The sequence below is a fragment of the Onychostruthus taczanowskii genome, unplaced genomic scaffold (assembly GCF_017590055.1).
Source record: "Onychostruthus taczanowskii isolate IOZ18803 unplaced genomic scaffold, ASM1759005v1 scaffold75, whole genome shotgun sequence".
NCBI classification, from domain to species: domain Eukaryota; kingdom Metazoa; phylum Chordata; class Aves; order Passeriformes; family Passeridae; genus Onychostruthus; species Onychostruthus taczanowskii.
Window position 1 is genome coordinate 1993253 of NW_024505339.1, and position 14807 is coordinate 2008059.

Consider the following 14807-nt stretch of genomic DNA (forward strand, 5'->3'; position numbering starts at 1 on the left):
CCGGACGGGGCGGGCCGGGCCCGCGGAGCGTGCGCGGGCCGGGGCCATGGCGGAGCCGCTGTGGCGAACGCCGCCGGCGCGGCTGGCCCCGCCGCACGTCTATCGCATGGCGGGAGCGCTGGGCGCCGAGCTGCGCCGCCTCTCCGCCCGCTTCGGGCCCGACGCCGTGGCCGGGCTGGTGCCGCCCGTGGTGCGGCTGCTGGAGCTGCTCGAGGCGCTGGTGGCCCCGCCGGGCGCTGAGGGGGAGGCGGCGGCAGCGCCGGCCGGGCCGCAGGAGGCGGAGGTGAGCGGGGAGCCGGGAGCTGCGCCGGTGGCAGCGAGCCGCCTGTTGGCTTTTCCCGGGGCAGGGGGCTGACACGCGTGTCCCACGTTTTGTGGGACGGCTCCGACCCCGCTGTTCCCTTTTCCCAGGGGATGGCTCTGGCCCCGCTGCCCTGCATCGCCTGGGACGGCTGTGCTGTGGCTGTTCCGTTCTCCCAGGGGATGGCTGTCCCTGCTGTCCCCCGTCCCCTGGGACGGCCCTGATCTCGCTGTCCCTGGCCTCTGGCATGGGTCTGACCCGACTGTCCCCCATCCCTTGGGATAGGTCAGACCTGTCTGGCCCAGTTGTCCCCCCGGGCTGCTTCTAACCCAGCTGTCCCCCTTTCCGGGGTGGTGGCACTGACCCCACTGTCCCCTATCCCCTGGGACGGTTCTGATCTTGCTATCCCTGTCCTCTGGTATGGGTCTGACCCGGCTGTCCCCCTTTCCGGGCTTGTGGCAGTGACCCCACTGTCCCATATCCCCTGGGAAACCTCTGACCTGGCTGTCACCATCCACTGGAACAGCGCTGGCCTGGCTGATGCCTGGCCGATCTGGCTGTCACTGCCGCCGGGGGTGGCTCTGACCCGGTGTCCCCGTACCCCAGGACCCGGAGCAGAGGCTGTGGGAGGCCGAGCGCCGGGAGCGAGCCCTGCACGGCCGCCTGGCCTGCCTGGAGGAGCAGAACCGCCAGCTCCTGGGGCAGCTTGCCGAGAGCCAGTCCCAGGAAGGTGGGTGTCCCCGTGGGTTTGGGGTCCCCTGATGCCACAGGGTGTCCCTGTGGAGCGGCAGGCTGGGTGCAAGGCTGAACCTGTTCTTCTGGAGCCTGGAATGCTGCTCTCCTTTCCCTCACCTTGGAGACCTGTCCTAGCAGAGAGCATAGGCATTACCTTGTTTTGCAAGTCATAGAGATCCCAAACCTCCAGAGCACCTTGAAAGCCCCCAGGAGGGTGGTGGAGGCAGGACAGGGTTTGGGCTGCTGTGGCAACACAAGGATGTTCCAGGAATGGTCTAAAACTCTCAGTTCCTTCTTTCCCACTGTGAGATTACCAGGAACAAGTCAGATTTTGCAGAAGCACTGAGGAACTTCATAGGGTCGTGGGCTTGGGGGAGTCCCTGGGGACTCTCACTCCTGTCCACCCTGTCTGCTCTCAGACAGCACGGCACGGAAGGAGCGGGAGGTGATGCTGCGGCTGAAGGAGGTGGTGGACAGACAGAGGGACGAGCTCCGTGCCCAGGCCCACGAGATCGTCTGCAAGAGCCGGGACACGGAGGCGGTGAGGGCGGGGCAGCTCAGGGGTGTGGTGTGCCGAGGGCCCGGGGATCTGCTTTCATGTCACATCCCCCCGCCCGGGGCTGTCACAGCTGCTGAGCCTGCTGGGGCAGGTGGCACTGGTGTCCCTGGGTGGGGGCACTGCCTCACCTCTGGCTGCCCTGGGCCCTCCAGCTGCAGGAACAGCTCCATCGCTTCATGGCCATGAACGAGGAGCTGCGGCACAAGGTGGCCGTGGTGCAGGCCCAGCTCAAGAGTGCTCTGGAGCAGAAGTCAGACCTGGAGGCTGCGATGCTGCAAAGCCAGAGGGAAACAAGCAGGAGGAGCAGGACAGCCTTGGAGAGCCGGCAGCCAGAGCCTGGCATGGTGAGTCTGAGCTGACCCACACTAGAGCCTGGTGAGTCTGACCTGACCCACAGCAGAGCCTGGTGAGTCTGAGCTGACCCACACCAGAGCCTGGTGAGTCTGAGCTGACCCCACACCAGAGCCTGGTGAGTCTGACCTGATCCACACCAGAGCCTGGCGTGGTGAGTCTGAGCTGTGGCCTTGCTGCCGCTGGGCATCACCAACACTGACCTCACGTTCCCAGCCTTGTGTGAAGCTCTTGGCACACACAGATGTGGCTGCTCAAGGAAACTCCACAGCTGAAAACTGAACGGTGTGATGTCTGCAGTGCCACTAACACCTTCTCTGTAGAAGCTGTTATGGGTGGAGCAAGATGAGATGACAGGAGTTAAAAGTAGATGGGACACAGAGGATGAGGGGTTTGCCATGTGTGGTGATGGACAGTGGTTGCTGGCTGAGATGGGGACATTCCTGGGACTTTTCCATTTTTGCCTGCATGTGCACTCAGCCTTTGGGTGGGGGTTTTGAGGTCTCTGCTTGCCTGCTGACTCTCTTTCCATCCCCTCCAGGAGGGAGCCCTGTCACCCTCAGAGGAGCCGCAGCACCTGGATGAGGGCAGGAGCCCTGCTCACTGCTGCTTCTCCAAGGAAGAGCTGCAGCAGATCCTGCAAGAGAGGAATGAGCTCAAGACCAACCTGTTTTTGGTGCAGGAGGAGCTGGCCTATTACCAGAGGTGAGTCCTGTCCCTGCAGCCACGCCTGGCCCATCAGAGGCTGCTCCCACCACAGTCAGGGAAGAATCTTACCCAGGCTCTTGGTTAACCAGCTGGCTGCTTTTTACCAGGGAGCTGCTGAACGAGGAGAGAATTCCCAGCTTCTTCCTGGATGCAATGAAGTCAAATATCAAAAAGCAGAGGAAAAAAATCAGAGCCAAAATGCTGGGAACGACGGAGGAGTCGGCAAGCAGGTGAGTCAGGCTGGGTGCTGGGATCCTCCCGTGCAGGGTGGGTGCTGGCTGGCCTGCTCCAGGGTTTCCATGTGCTTGATGCCCTGGATTGGAGTCTCCCCAAGCCCAGAGCTGCCTCCTCCCTCCAGAGATCAAAGGTTTGATGTCTGCAGTTGATGTGTTGCTCTGGCATAGCTGTGCCACAGGGGCTGGGCTTTGTGCTGTAGCTCATGTGTCCCTGTCACCAGTCAGGCACGGCCTGGCCAAATGCCACTTGTCCCTGCATGCATGTGACAAAAGGGAGGTGAGGTGGTGGCACTGGGCAAACTCCAGAGTGGCTCCAGCACTTGCTGCTGTGGCTCAGTGCAGGTTTACCCCCATTTCTTTGTGCAGTGATGAAGAGGAGGGCTCCTGGCTCCCAGGTCATGGCACAGACTGTGTGGATGCTCAGCCTCCAGAATCCAAAATCAGGAGCTTGTAAGTTTGCTCCTGTGCCGGTAGAGACAGGAGGCTCTGCCAGTGGAGAGGTTTGGGGCTTGGCAGCTGTGGAGCTTGGATATGATGGGAACAGAGTCAGCAGGCTGGTGCAGGGCTGGCAGGGATGCTGCCAAAGCAGGGGTTGCTGTTTTAGGGGGATCTGCCTTGTCGTGGGTGCCACACGCTCCCAGGGCCCACAGCCAGGCTGTGTCCTGCTGCCACCAGCACAGAGGGAGGTTGGGATTCTGCATCTTCCCTGAGGAGGTTCTTCTCCCCCACAGCCCTTATCTGCTCTCTCTGCAGTTTTGGGCTGTGGTATCAGGGCAGCAGCAAAGACCCCTCCACATCCCGCTGCTCTGGAACCTGGGAAATCATTGACTCACTGGACACACAGCTGGAGCCAGAGGGAGAGAGCAAGGCAGGGCCCAGCTGCCCTGACAGAGCCACAGCACCACTCTGACCCCACGGGAGCAGGATCTGTCCTCGCAGCAGACCTTCCTGGATCCTCTTCTTCCTGTGGATTCAAGAGCAGCACAGCAGCCCTGGCACTTCCCTGTGCCGTGGTGGTGGCAAAGCTCCAGCTTGGGCAGGTTCCTGCAAACCCACTGGGACACCTGGATGTGGGCTGCCAGCCTGGCATGGGACAGCTCAGCACCTCTGGGCATCTCTGCCCACCAGCCACCCTTTCACTGTGCCCACAGTTTAGCTACAGAGGGGCCCTCTCAGCTGTGCCCCCTCCCCACTGCTCCCTGCTTGCAGCTCAGCATGGTGGGGGTCTGCACCCTCTTCATTCTCCACACCCCAAAAGGGATCTTTCATCCCCTGGTGGCTCTTTGCAAAGCCCTCTGCTCACAGCCCACCATTCCATTGCCCCATCCTGCTCTGTGGGTGTTTTACCTCACTCCTTTCTCCCCAATCCCTGCAATGTGAAGGTCCAGTTGGTGTGTCCTGGGGTCCCCACATGGCTGGGAGGGGCTGAGCACACTGCACTGGGTGTCCAGGTGCTCCCGTGGCTGGGAGCCACCAGGATCAGCACCACCAGGGCCACTCCTGCACTTCTCAGGCATGGGGTGAATCAGTTTTATACTGGCACCTCTTCCTGCCACCTCTGGGACCTGGCAGACTGGAACAATCCTTGTGTTCATGGGGGCGAGTCAGTCCCCTCAGGTCAGGTACTTTCTACCTTTAATTTGGAAATAAATCAGTCTCTTGTTTTTCCTCTGAGGTTCTGGCTGCAGCCTCTGCTCTGCTTGGGGAGGGCTGGATGATGCTCCCAGGTTTCCCTTACCCTTCTCCTAATGGCTGTGCCCCCTGAGCCCCTTCTGGTGGGTCAGCTGTGATGGGGAAGGGGGCTCCAGGGGGGTGATCCCACAGTGCTGGGCATGGAGGAGTTAATTCCTGCATGGCCAAGGGGAGCACTGTGCTTCTAACCCGGAGCCCCCCCGGCTGAGCTGGCCTTGGGTAGGAAAAAGGTGTTTCCTGTGCATCTGCTGACACAAAGCTCCTGGGGACGTGGCGAGGTGGGACAGTGGCCAGCAGCCCTGCAAAGGCCAACATAGGTCAGGCTGTGTTGCCATGGGGGACATGGGGACCCCTCCTCTGAGCCCCTGCCAGGAGCTGGCAGTGCCATGAGGTGGCTCATGGGGGTTGAGGCAGGGGGTGGCACTGGACACCTTGTTTGGGTTGGGGGGACATGGGCTGAAGCAGTTTTGGGGGCAGTGGAGGATGGCACAGGAGGAGTGGGGTGACACAGGTGAGATGTTCAGGCAGGTCCCACCCCCGTGTGGCTGTGCTGAGCCCCTGGGTGCCCCTTTCTGTGGCAGGGCCAGAAATAGCCCGGGCAGCAGCATTCCCTGCTCCCCCTCCCTGCCGCACCCTGACGTCTGGATCGGGGCGCCTCCTCCCGCGTTTCCTCAGGAAGAAACCCAAGGCTGGAGGGAGGAAGAGGCCGCCCCACGGGTGGGACGGGACAGACGGGACAGAGGGACACCAGCGTGGGGCTGGGGAGCCACCAGGACTGGGGCCCTGGTGCCCTGCTGGAATGGAGAGCGCCCGGCCCATCCTCTGCCTCCAGCTGTGGCTGTGGGTGCAGAGCTCGGCCCAGGAGCTCGACCCTGAGGGCAGGAACGTCTGCAGGTAGGTGCCACGGGGGTCCCCACCTGTGCCACTCCATCTCCTGGGGCCTCTCAGCAGCCCCAGAGGGTTGGTGTCCATCTCTCCTCCCAGGGACAGAGATGTGCAGCCTGGCACGGGGTGGGTGCAGACTGGGGTGGTGCTGGGGAGCGTGGCTGGGGCATGTCTGGGCATTTGGGGCATCAGGCCCCTTCTCCAGGGCTTATTTCTCATTCACCTTCAGAGTGCAGGGCAACGGGGCAATACGGGACCCATGGCAGAACTCATTGTGGGGAAATGTCACTGTAGCAAACCCCAAAGAGCTTTGGGACTGGTGTCCCCTGAATTTGTTGCCACGTTGCCTCTCCCATTGTCTCCCATCAGTGGTGACACCTTTCATGGCCTTCACTTCAGTGCCTCATTTCTTCCCTGCTGGTGAAGCTTTGAGCCTCTCCCAGGGCATGGGACACCCGGCACGGCTCCTTGGGGACATTCCCAGCACTTCGGGCAGCCCAGCCCAGCCCAGCCGCCCACCCGAGCTGCAGCCTCCTAAATTTCCTTCTATTTTTCTGGTTTCCTTCCGGAGCATTGCCCTGGGGGCCACACCGCCTTCTCAGCACTGGGGCAAGGATCGCTTCGCCTTGGCCGGGGCCGTGGAGCCGCCCTGGTCCCCCGCCCTGGCTGACACCCCCGGTCTCTCCCGCAGGTTCCCGGCCGGCCTGGAGTGCTGTCCCGGCTGGAGGCAGGAGGGGAGGGCGTGCACGGTCGGTGAGTGATGGATGGGGTGAACCCCAAAGCACGGTCCCCACGCTCATCCGGGCGGATTCTTCTGGGTGTTGGGGGAAACCTCAGCTCTCCGTGAGCGGTGCCAGTGGGGAGCTCCAGGTGCTGATGGTGCTGCAGCTGAGCCAGAGGGATGGGATGGTGCTTTCCCCGGGAATGCTGTCCTTGCTGGTGGGTGGCAGGTGGTGTGTGAGCCCCGACCAGAGAGAGCTGAGTGCCTTTCCTGCCACGACAGCCGTGTGCGAGGGGGAGGACGCCTGCAGAGAGGGCGAGGTGTGCGTGAAACCCGGGCTGTGCCGCTGCAAACCCGGCTTCTTCGGAGCAGACTGCAGCTCCCGTGAGTGCCCTCCCCGCGCTCAGCCCCTGCCATCCCCCTTTAAAGCCAGCTGGATGCTCGGGGGGCTGCCGGGCTTCTCCCCACCCTGCCTGTGTCCTTTCCCCTCGCAGGCTGCCCCGAGCAGTACTGGGGCCACGACTGCAAGCGGAGCTGCCCGTGCCACCCCAACGGGCGCTGCGACCCCGTCAGCGGCCACTGCACCTGCGACCCCAACCACTGGGGTGGGCTCTGCCAGTTCCCCTGCCAGTGCGGCCCCCACGGCCGCTGCGACCCCCTGACCGGCGCCTGCCACTGCGAGCCGGGCTGGTGGGCACCGAGCTGCAGGAAGCAATGCCAGTGCAACCCCTCCACCTCCCACTGCGACCCCCTGAGCGGGCTGTGCCGCTGCCTGCCGGGCTGGTGGGGCAGGAGATGCAGCTTCAAGTGCTCCTGCAACGTCTCGCCCTGCGCGCAGGAGACGGGCAAGTGCGAGTGCCTGCCTGGCTACTGGGGACCGGCGTGCCAGCGGCGCTGCGACTGCGGGCACGGCTCCTGCAGTCCTGTCACCGGCCACTGCAGCTGCGAGCCCGGCTACCAGGGCAGGAGCTGCCGGGACCCCTGTCCCGCAGGGAAATACGGATCTCAGTGCGTGCACAGGTGAGATGGAGGAGCAGAGCGATCCAGCGGACTGCAGTCAGATCTTGGGGGAGGGCACTGTACCTCTCTGTCCCTTTTTGGCTGGGCAGGGAGACCCATCATGGGTTTGGGCATCCCAGGGTGGATGCAGCATCAGAGTTGCCCCAAAAGAAACATCTTGCTAATGCCAGCAGAAAGTGTCACCCTAAAATCTGGTCGTCCTTAATCTTGCTCCCCATGGTGGTAAAGCAGCATGTCCCAACTCAGGACATCCTGTGATTCTGCTGCCCTCCTCTCCTCTTGCTACCACAGAGCATTAGGCACCACTGTGTTTGCCCTCAGTCCAAAATGATGCTCAATGATTTTGTGGTGTGAAACCTGTTTTTTGTGGTGTGAAAGCCGCTTTTTAGGGGTACAAGGGTGGGCGTTGTGACCTCAGTGCCTCTCTGCCCACACAGCTGTGGGAGCTGCAAGCGCAGCCAGCCCTGCTCACCTGTGGATGGTTTCTGCCTGGCCTGCCAGCCTGGCTGGAACGGGACCCTCTGCAAGGATCCCTGTGCTCCTGGATTCCATGGGGATGGCTGCCTCCAGCCGTGTCCCCGCTGCCAGCACGGGGAGCCCTGTGACCCCCAGAGCGGGTCCTGCCTGCGCTGTGACCCCGGCTGGACAGGACCCAGGTATGTCCAGGGTGAGGCCCCTGGTCCTTGGGGGTGTCCCTGCTCTGGGGTACAGTCGCTGATGCTTTGCTCTGTTTTGGCAGCTGCAACAGCTCCTGCCCCATGGGCACCTTTGGTGATGGCTGCCAGTTCCTCTGCCCCGAGTGTGTTTCGGGGAGCTGTGACCCTGTGACAGGAGTTTGCATCTGCCAGGCAGGCTACTGGGGAGACAGGTAATGCCAGGAAAATGCTGGGATAATGCTGGGAGTGGGGCTGGGCTGGAGCCTCACTCTTTCTGGGGGCATCTCCCTCCTTTCCTCTCTCTTCCAGCTGCAACGACACCTGTCCCGAGGGCTATTTTGGAGTGAATTGTTCCTCACCCTGCCAGTGCTCCCGGGGGACCTGTGACCCTGTGCAGGGTGACTGTGTGCTGAGTAAGATAAACGTCACATTTACTCCTTGGCACTGGGCAAGGGACGGTCATATCCATGAAGATGCTGGGGGGCTGGGATGCATCCTGGTGCCTCCTGGCCCCACTGGCAGCTGTCAGCTCCTGCTCTCTCCATGCAGGGCTGTTCTGTAGGTGTCACAGCCACAGGACATGCCAGACTCAGCTCATCTCCTCACACAGGTTTGAAGGACCATGGAGCCCTTGCAGCTGCCATCCTTGTCCCTCTCCTGCTGCTGCTGCTCTGTGTCGCCTGCTGCTGCTGTGGTGCCAGCTCAGCAGATGCCAGAGACAGGTATTTTTTCCCATTTTTCAGCCTTTGACACAAATCCCCATCTCCTGTGTCCCTTGATGTCCATCTCTGCTCTGCAGGGCAGCTGTGCCAGATGATGATGTGGTGGCCAGGATGAAGCACCACGTGCAGGGGGTGCTGGCCAACCTCAGTGCTCTCATGCCCTGCTTTAACCTGGGTACCTCAAAACTTCCCAAAGTCACAGGTGAGCAAAGCAGAGCTGCAGACAGCACTTCCAGAAGTGCTGCACTCTCTGTGCTCTCTACCTGGGGGGAAGCCTGAAACCCTGCTCCCCCGAGCACCCTGGCGTGCTCAAGTTCTCCTGGGTCTATTCTCTTCCCCAGTCTCCCATCACGACATGGAAATCCCCTACAACCCCAGCTTCATCGAGCCCCCATCGTCTGCATGGGTGTCAGACAGCTCCTTCTCCTCCTTCGACACCGACAACGAGGGACCCGAGTACTCCGTCCCGCCCAGAGAAGGTGACGCCCATGGCTGCTCCTCCTCCTCTCTGATCACCTCTGGGGTCAATCCTGGCCGTCCCAGGGAGCTGTGCTTGGCACAGACAGTGTTTATTTCCTTGTCCTTGTTTCCCTGTCTGCAGGGCTGTGTTTGGCTGCGTGCGATGGGACGTGCCCAGTGGGGCAACCCCATTTCACAACCTCCTCCCTGGGAAACGATCCCAGGGACAATCCTATTGCATCAGCTCCTGTCCCAGTGTCCCCAGTTATGTCCCCGGGCAGGGTGGCAGCTGCGGCGGCCGTAACACGTGTCACCTTGTCCCACAGGCATCCCGCTGCTGGGCGGGGCTGAGCTGCAGGAGGGGGCATCCCCCCCTGGCGAGGCGCTCCCGGACCCGTCCGCCTTCGACTCCGAGGATGTCTCGCAGTCCTTCGCCATCCCCCGCACCTCCAGCATCGCCAAGGCCAAGCGACCCTCTGTGTCCTTCGCCGAGGGGACAAAATTCGGGGCTGCCGAGACCCCCAGCCCCAGCCGGAAGCCCAAGGCCCCGTGGGGCCCGTCCAGGCTGACCCCACCGCCGGGGGACGCGGCGGCCGAGCCCCCCAGCGAGAGCCCGGCCAGCGATTGCTACGAGAACCCCGAGCCCCTCGGCAAGGGGGACGAAAGCCACCGGCCATCGCCTCGGGCCACCCCGGGGGGACGCCGCAGGGTGGTGTCCAGCACCAGGCATGTGGCCCAGAGAGTGGAGGCGCTGGAAGCAGCTGCGAAATGCGGCAGCTGGGAGGCGAAGGGGAAGGAGCCCAATGTCACCACCATCTACATGATGGTGGGCACGGCCGGGCAGGACCCCAAGGCGGAGGGGACTGGCGAGGGACCGGTCCAGGCTGTGCTGAAGCGTCTGGGCAGCTTGCAGAGGGGCAAGTGGGCTGCGAAGGAGGAGCCCAAGGTGAGGAGGAGCATGGAGGCCATCCAGAAACCTCCTCGCCGGGCCCTGGCGCAGCGCAGGGACTCGGAGAACAGCTGCAAGCAGAGGGACAGTGTGCCGGGGGCTCCCGCCGAGTCAGCCCCTGGCAAGCAGCAGCATCCCGCTGCGAAGAGACTGTCCCTCCTCCTTGCATCTCTCTCGTCAAAAAACACCGGTGCCCAAGACGGGGCCAGCGAAACCGCAGGTGCCACAGAGAAGGGCAAAAGCCAAGAGGTAGTTGGCAGCCTCGAAAGGAAGGGACAGGCTGCCGCGGAGGAAGAGCCGAAATACGAGAACGTGGCCAGCAGCGGTGCTGATTCGCCCTCCAGCCCCGGCAAAGAGCTGCCGGCCGCCCCTCCGGCCACCTGAGCCACCACCCCCGGGCTGGGGCCGCGGGAGCCACCGGGCTCCTCCAGCCCCAGCCTGGGACAGCCGGGGGCCCGCTCCGAGCTGTGAACCAGAGAAGCCTCGAGCCTTCCTGGTGACCCCCTCTGCTCTGCGGCCTCGCTGGGGCCACAGCAGGGACAGCCTGTGGGGCTGTTTTCTGCTCCTCCCTGCCCTACCAGCCTGTGTCTGCACAGCCCCGGGGGACAGCGATGCTCTGGATGCTGTGGTGGCACCCTCAAGTCCCTGTCACCACTGGGGACATATCCAGTGCAGGGCTGCTGAGTGCCCAGCTGAGAAATGCATGCACAAAATCCAGTCTCACCCCATCAGTTTTCACCTTTCCCTGTCCCAATTCCTGTGATGCAGCTCGGAGCCTCTTGCTGGAAAGGTGTTTCTCGCTGAAGGGGATTATTTTGTGGAGCTGGGCTGAGGAGAGATGATGGGCTGTCACAAGCAGCTTCAGAAAAAAATATTAATTTTAGCTGCTTATCTCAAAGGGTATCTGGGTCTGCAGGGGTTTATCTGTGTGGCTCTGGCTTCTGTGGCAGGCCCTGGCTGCCTTTGCTTTCATGTGGAAAAGCTTGTGGCAGGACACAGGGTGTAGTGACAGCCTTTTAAACTCCACACAGTTCCAAGCTGCAGTTGTGCAAACGTGGCAGCTGGGCAGTGACCATCAACCTGTGCACCTGGCGCCGTGCTGATAAGGAGGGAAGTTGCCAGGAAAGTGGGGTTTCCATGGGTGCCCTAAGCTCCTGCCACCTCCCACGCCTCATTCCTGCTGTGGAGGCAAGCTGAGATGCCAAAGAGGATTTGCAGAGTGATCTGGTTTTAGATGTATCTAAGTAGTAGAAGGTTTTTGTGTATTTTTTATGTTATTTTGCGTTGTGTGAAAGCCTTGGAATGAAAATTAAATGCCCTTCAGGACATGGGTTTCCCAGCTACCCTTTGAGTCAAAGATACAACCAGGAATATTCTCCAGAGTGTGGAAACTGTCAGCAGCCTTAGGCTTTCTGTTTGGGAATTTTTTTTTAGATTTTCTGTCTCTATTGAATTCTGAATTCTCATTCACTGAGCTGAGCCCTGTGCAAAGCCCAAGACAGGAGTGCAGGAGGAATGTGAGTGGGCTGTGAATGTCCAGAGCCCCTCTGCTGCAGCCTGCACCTCACACATCATGTGCAGAGCTCCACATGAATCCTTCTGGTCTGGCACTGCTCAGCTTGGCTTCAGGGTTTGGGGTGTTTCAGAAAACACAGTGGGTTTTGCTTTTTCCCTTTTGCTTCCCATGGGTGCTTCTCCACAGCACAAGGCACCAAATTCTCACAGTCTGACCTGGCTGAAGCTTCCAGTTTTGCAGCCAGCACAAAGCACCCTTTCCTGCAGTGGAATCATCTGCTGCTGTGATTATAACACCAAATATTCTGGCATCCAAATAAAACTGCTCATCCTGGCAGGACTGGAGCAGCAGCCTGTTCTGCACGGGCTTGCTTTTGTTTTGACACCATTTTATGACAGCGGCAGGGACAGTCCCACATTTGATTTATAAGCAACCATTTTTTTTTCCCTAATGGGATGGATATTTTGAGCCTGTGAGCTGAGCAGTGCTGTGCCAGAAGTGAACATCACATGAGCCAGTTCACTCTGGGTGCAGCATGTAAATAGCTGACAACAACCTGACAGCCTCAAACCAGCGCCCGGTTTGAGAAAACCTTCCTTGTCCATGGAGCCAGGATGTTTCCCCTGCTTGAAGATGAAGCATCTTGGCTGTGTCTGGGCAGTGAAAGGGGAACGAGCTGCAGATTTCCAGCGTGTGGCTGCCCATGCACGCTCCTGCAGCGTGGCTGCGCTGGTGTCTGCTTGCTGGGGATGCTTCCGTCGGCTGTGCCGGTGGTTTAGCTCTGGCTGTGGGAGGTCAGCAAGGCAGATCTGGCAGGGGAATCTCTTCCTGTGCTGGATTTCTGACTTTCCAAAGCTGCTGCAGTGTTTGGAAGGCAGGCAGTGGGAAGAGATTCACGTGCAGGTGCTGTCTGAAAGCAGAGAGGTGTCTGTGTGCTCTGCTGGGGCAGCAGCAGAGGCTGGAGCTGTTCCTGAGGTCTGTCCTGTGGTGGTCTGTCCTTGTCATCCTGTCAGCCTTGTCATCTCCTTTCTCAAACTGCCCAAGCCTTTGAAGAGCACCACATCATTTAGCCCAGTGCCTGTGCCAGAGCAGGAGCTGTCACCTCCCTCCCAGCTAAACTCATTCCTGGCCAGTTTCTAAAAACACGTCTCTGTGTCAGTGCTTTTCTTCGGCTGCACTTTATTTTTTTTCTCCCCATGCTGTTTACTCAATCCCTAGGGTATTTATAGCTGGCCACGGATCACCTGATAGCTTTTCTCCTTCTAGGATAGGAAAACTGAGCCCTCCCTGCTCTTGCTGAGGCAAAGGGTTCCCGTGACCCCAAACAGCCTCCGAACCCTCCTCATGCTCCTCCCCGTCACAGTTTGTGTTTCTCGGACACAGCAGCCAGGTCTGGGTGCTGAGGTCTCCTGGGTCTCGTGCTGCTCAGCCTTCTTCTACCTCTGCTAAACACCTGGCACCGACCCAGGCTGCCTTGTTTTCTTTGGGCTTTTTGTTTGTTTGTTTGCATTGGCTTAAATCCACTTTTGCAGCTGTTGAAACGTTTGATCCCTCTTCCACAGCCAAGGCTGAGGAGTTTCCTCTTCCCACCCGCCACAGGGATGGAGTGGTGGGGACACGTCCGTCTGTCTGGGGCCCTCTGCTTCCTCTGGGGTGTTTACCTGCCACAAATGCTGTTTTCATCTCCTTTGGCTGAGAAAATATCCCCTATAAAGATTCTAGGGATTTATGGCCATGTCCTCTGACCCAGGACCTCCCTATTGAGGGAAGGATTTATGGAAGGTGTAGAAATACCTCAGAGGAATGCTCTGAAAAATAATTTAACAGAAAAAAGAAAGCAGAGCTGTGGTGAAGTCAGATGTGAAGCTGGCTTATAATGGTATTACTTTATTTCATGAAGCTGGGCTGTATCCTCAGCAGTGATCAACAAGTTTAGTGAGGGGATTTTCCCCCTTTACCCTGCCCACCTAAGATACCACCTGGAGTATTGTGTCCAGCTGTGAGGATTCCAACATAAAAAGGACAGGGATGTGTTGGAGCAAGGCCAGAGGAAGCAACAATGATGATCAGAGGCTGGAGCAGCTCTGCTATGGACAGGCTGAGGGAGCTGGGGGTGTTCAGCCTGGAGAAGAGCGCAGGGAAACCTTATAGCACTTCCAGTGCCTGAAGAGGCTCCAAGAGAGCTGGAGAGAGACTTTGGACAAGGGATGAAGTGACAGGACAAGGGGGAACAGCTGACAGAGGGCAGGTTAGATGGGATACCGGGAAGAAATTCTTGGCTGTGAGGCTCTGGCACAGGTTGCCCACAGAAGCTGTGGCTGCCCCACTCCTGGAACTGCTGAAGGCCAGGTTGGATGGGGCTTGGACCAACCTGATCTGGTGGAAGGTGTCCCTGCCCATGCCAGGGGGTGGAACGAGACGATCTTTTAGGTTCCTTCCAACCCAAACCTTTCTGTGACTCTTTGAATGAGCTGTGTTGTGGGCTGGGGTGTCTCGAGGGCTCATTGCCCCTGTCCATCTGTCCCATGACGGTGGTCAGCCCAGGGCTGCGTTGGATGCCTGTTCCCAAAATACCCTTTTAATGGGGTGGAGCAGTTTCTCAGGTCTCTCCTTGAGCAGGACAGGCAGACTTCGCAGGACAGATCCGGTGCTCGTACCCACAGCAGACGAGCCATGCCGCGGTGCCGTTCCCCACACGGCTCCCGGTATTCGGCGGGGCTGTCCTCCCTCACAGCAGCCGCTCCGCGGTAAGCGCGGTGCGGCTCCCGCGGCTGCCGCCCGGGGCCGGCGGAGACCGGCGGAGAGCGGCAGCGATCCCCGCGGGGCGGTCCCGCTGTCCCCGCGCCGGGCCGGGCGGGGGAGCCGCTTCACCTCCCGCCGCCCTTCCCGGGTTTGTCGCTTTTCCCTGGAAGGCGGCGAGCCCGACCAGCGCTCGGGTGTGTGTGTGTGAGGGTCTGTGTCTGAGGTGTGTATGTGAGGGTCTGTGTGTGAGGGTGTGTGTGTGAGGGTCTGTGTGTGTGTGGGTGTGTGTGTGTGTATGAGGGTTGTGTATGTGTGTGTGTGTGTGAGGTGTGTATGTGAGGGTCTGTGTGTGAGGGTCTGTGTGTGAGGGTACTGGAGGTACCTGCAGACCGGGAGGGTCCCGGGCGATATCGAGAAGTACTACAGGAATACCGGGGGAATCCCGGCGACTACCAGAGGAGAAAAATATCAGCGGATACCTGGGGGTGGGAGGTACTTGGGGGAGATATCAGCGGATACCGGGGAGTAGATATCGGGGATTACCGGGGAAGAAAT

General features: G+C 60.2%; 2 protein-coding genes across 3 annotated transcripts; both read left to right on the forward strand.

Annotated features, from left to right (window-relative positions):
- The first annotated feature begins 43 nt into the window (after positions 1 to 43).
- On the forward strand, positions 44 to 4564 carry LOC121345861 (Rab interacting lysosomal protein). Of its 2 annotated transcripts, XM_041423128.1 has the most exons (8): positions 44 to 283; positions 908 to 1031; positions 1456 to 1577; positions 1748 to 1939; positions 2488 to 2651; positions 2762 to 2884; positions 3257 to 3340; positions 3644 to 4564. In XM_041423128.1, the coding sequence occupies exons 1-8, from the start codon at positions 47 to 49 to the stop codon at positions 3798 to 3800; spliced, it is 1203 nt and encodes a 400-aa protein (XP_041279062.1). In that variant the 5' UTR covers positions 44 to 46; the 3' UTR covers positions 3801 to 4564. The 2 variants fall into 2 exon arrangements, with proteins under 2 accessions (XP_041279062.1, XP_041279063.1); XM_041423129.1 differs by lacking the exon at positions 3257 to 3340.
- A 346-nt stretch (positions 4565 to 4910) lies between these two features.
- SCARF1 (scavenger receptor class F member 1) lies at positions 4911 to 14493 on the forward strand. Its single transcript, XM_041423127.1, has 11 exons — positions 4911 to 5476; positions 6159 to 6220; positions 6471 to 6572; positions 6683 to 7208; positions 7646 to 7864; positions 7948 to 8076; positions 8174 to 8277; positions 8475 to 8586; positions 8664 to 8788; positions 8928 to 9065; positions 9372 to 14493. Exons 1-11 carry the CDS (start codon positions 5382 to 5384, stop codon positions 10376 to 10378), a joined length of 2619 nt encoding a protein of 872 aa, XP_041279061.1. The 5' UTR covers positions 4911 to 5381; the 3' UTR covers positions 10379 to 14493.
- Positions 14494 to 14807: the final 314 nt, after the last annotated feature.

Excerpts from the sequence above, each read along its gene's own strand:
- SCARF1 (XM_041423127.1), top strand. The coding sequence starts at position 5,382 with ATGGAGAGCGCCCGGCCCATCCTCTGCCTCCAGCTGTGGCTGTGGGTG. Across the intron at positions 6,221-6,470 it reads GGGGAGGGCGTGCACGGTCG|CCGTGTGCGAGGGGGAGGAC; the intron begins GTGAGTGATGGA and ends CTGCCACGACAG. Across the intron at positions 9,066-9,371 it reads CTCCGTCCCGCCCAGAGAAG|GCATCCCGCTGCTGGGCGGG; the intron begins GTGACGCCCATG and ends CTTGTCCCACAG.
- LOC121345861 (XM_041423128.1), top strand. The coding sequence starts at position 47 with ATGGCGGAGCCGCTGTGGCGAACGCCGCCGGCGCGGCTGGCCCCGCCG. Across the intron at positions 1,940-2,487 it reads GGCAGCCAGAGCCTGGCATG|GAGGGAGCCCTGTCACCCTC; the intron begins GTGAGTCTGAGC and ends CATCCCCTCCAG. Across the intron at positions 2,652-2,761 it reads GAGCTGGCCTATTACCAGAG|GGAGCTGCTGAACGAGGAGA; the intron begins GTGAGTCCTGTC and ends GCTTTTTACCAG.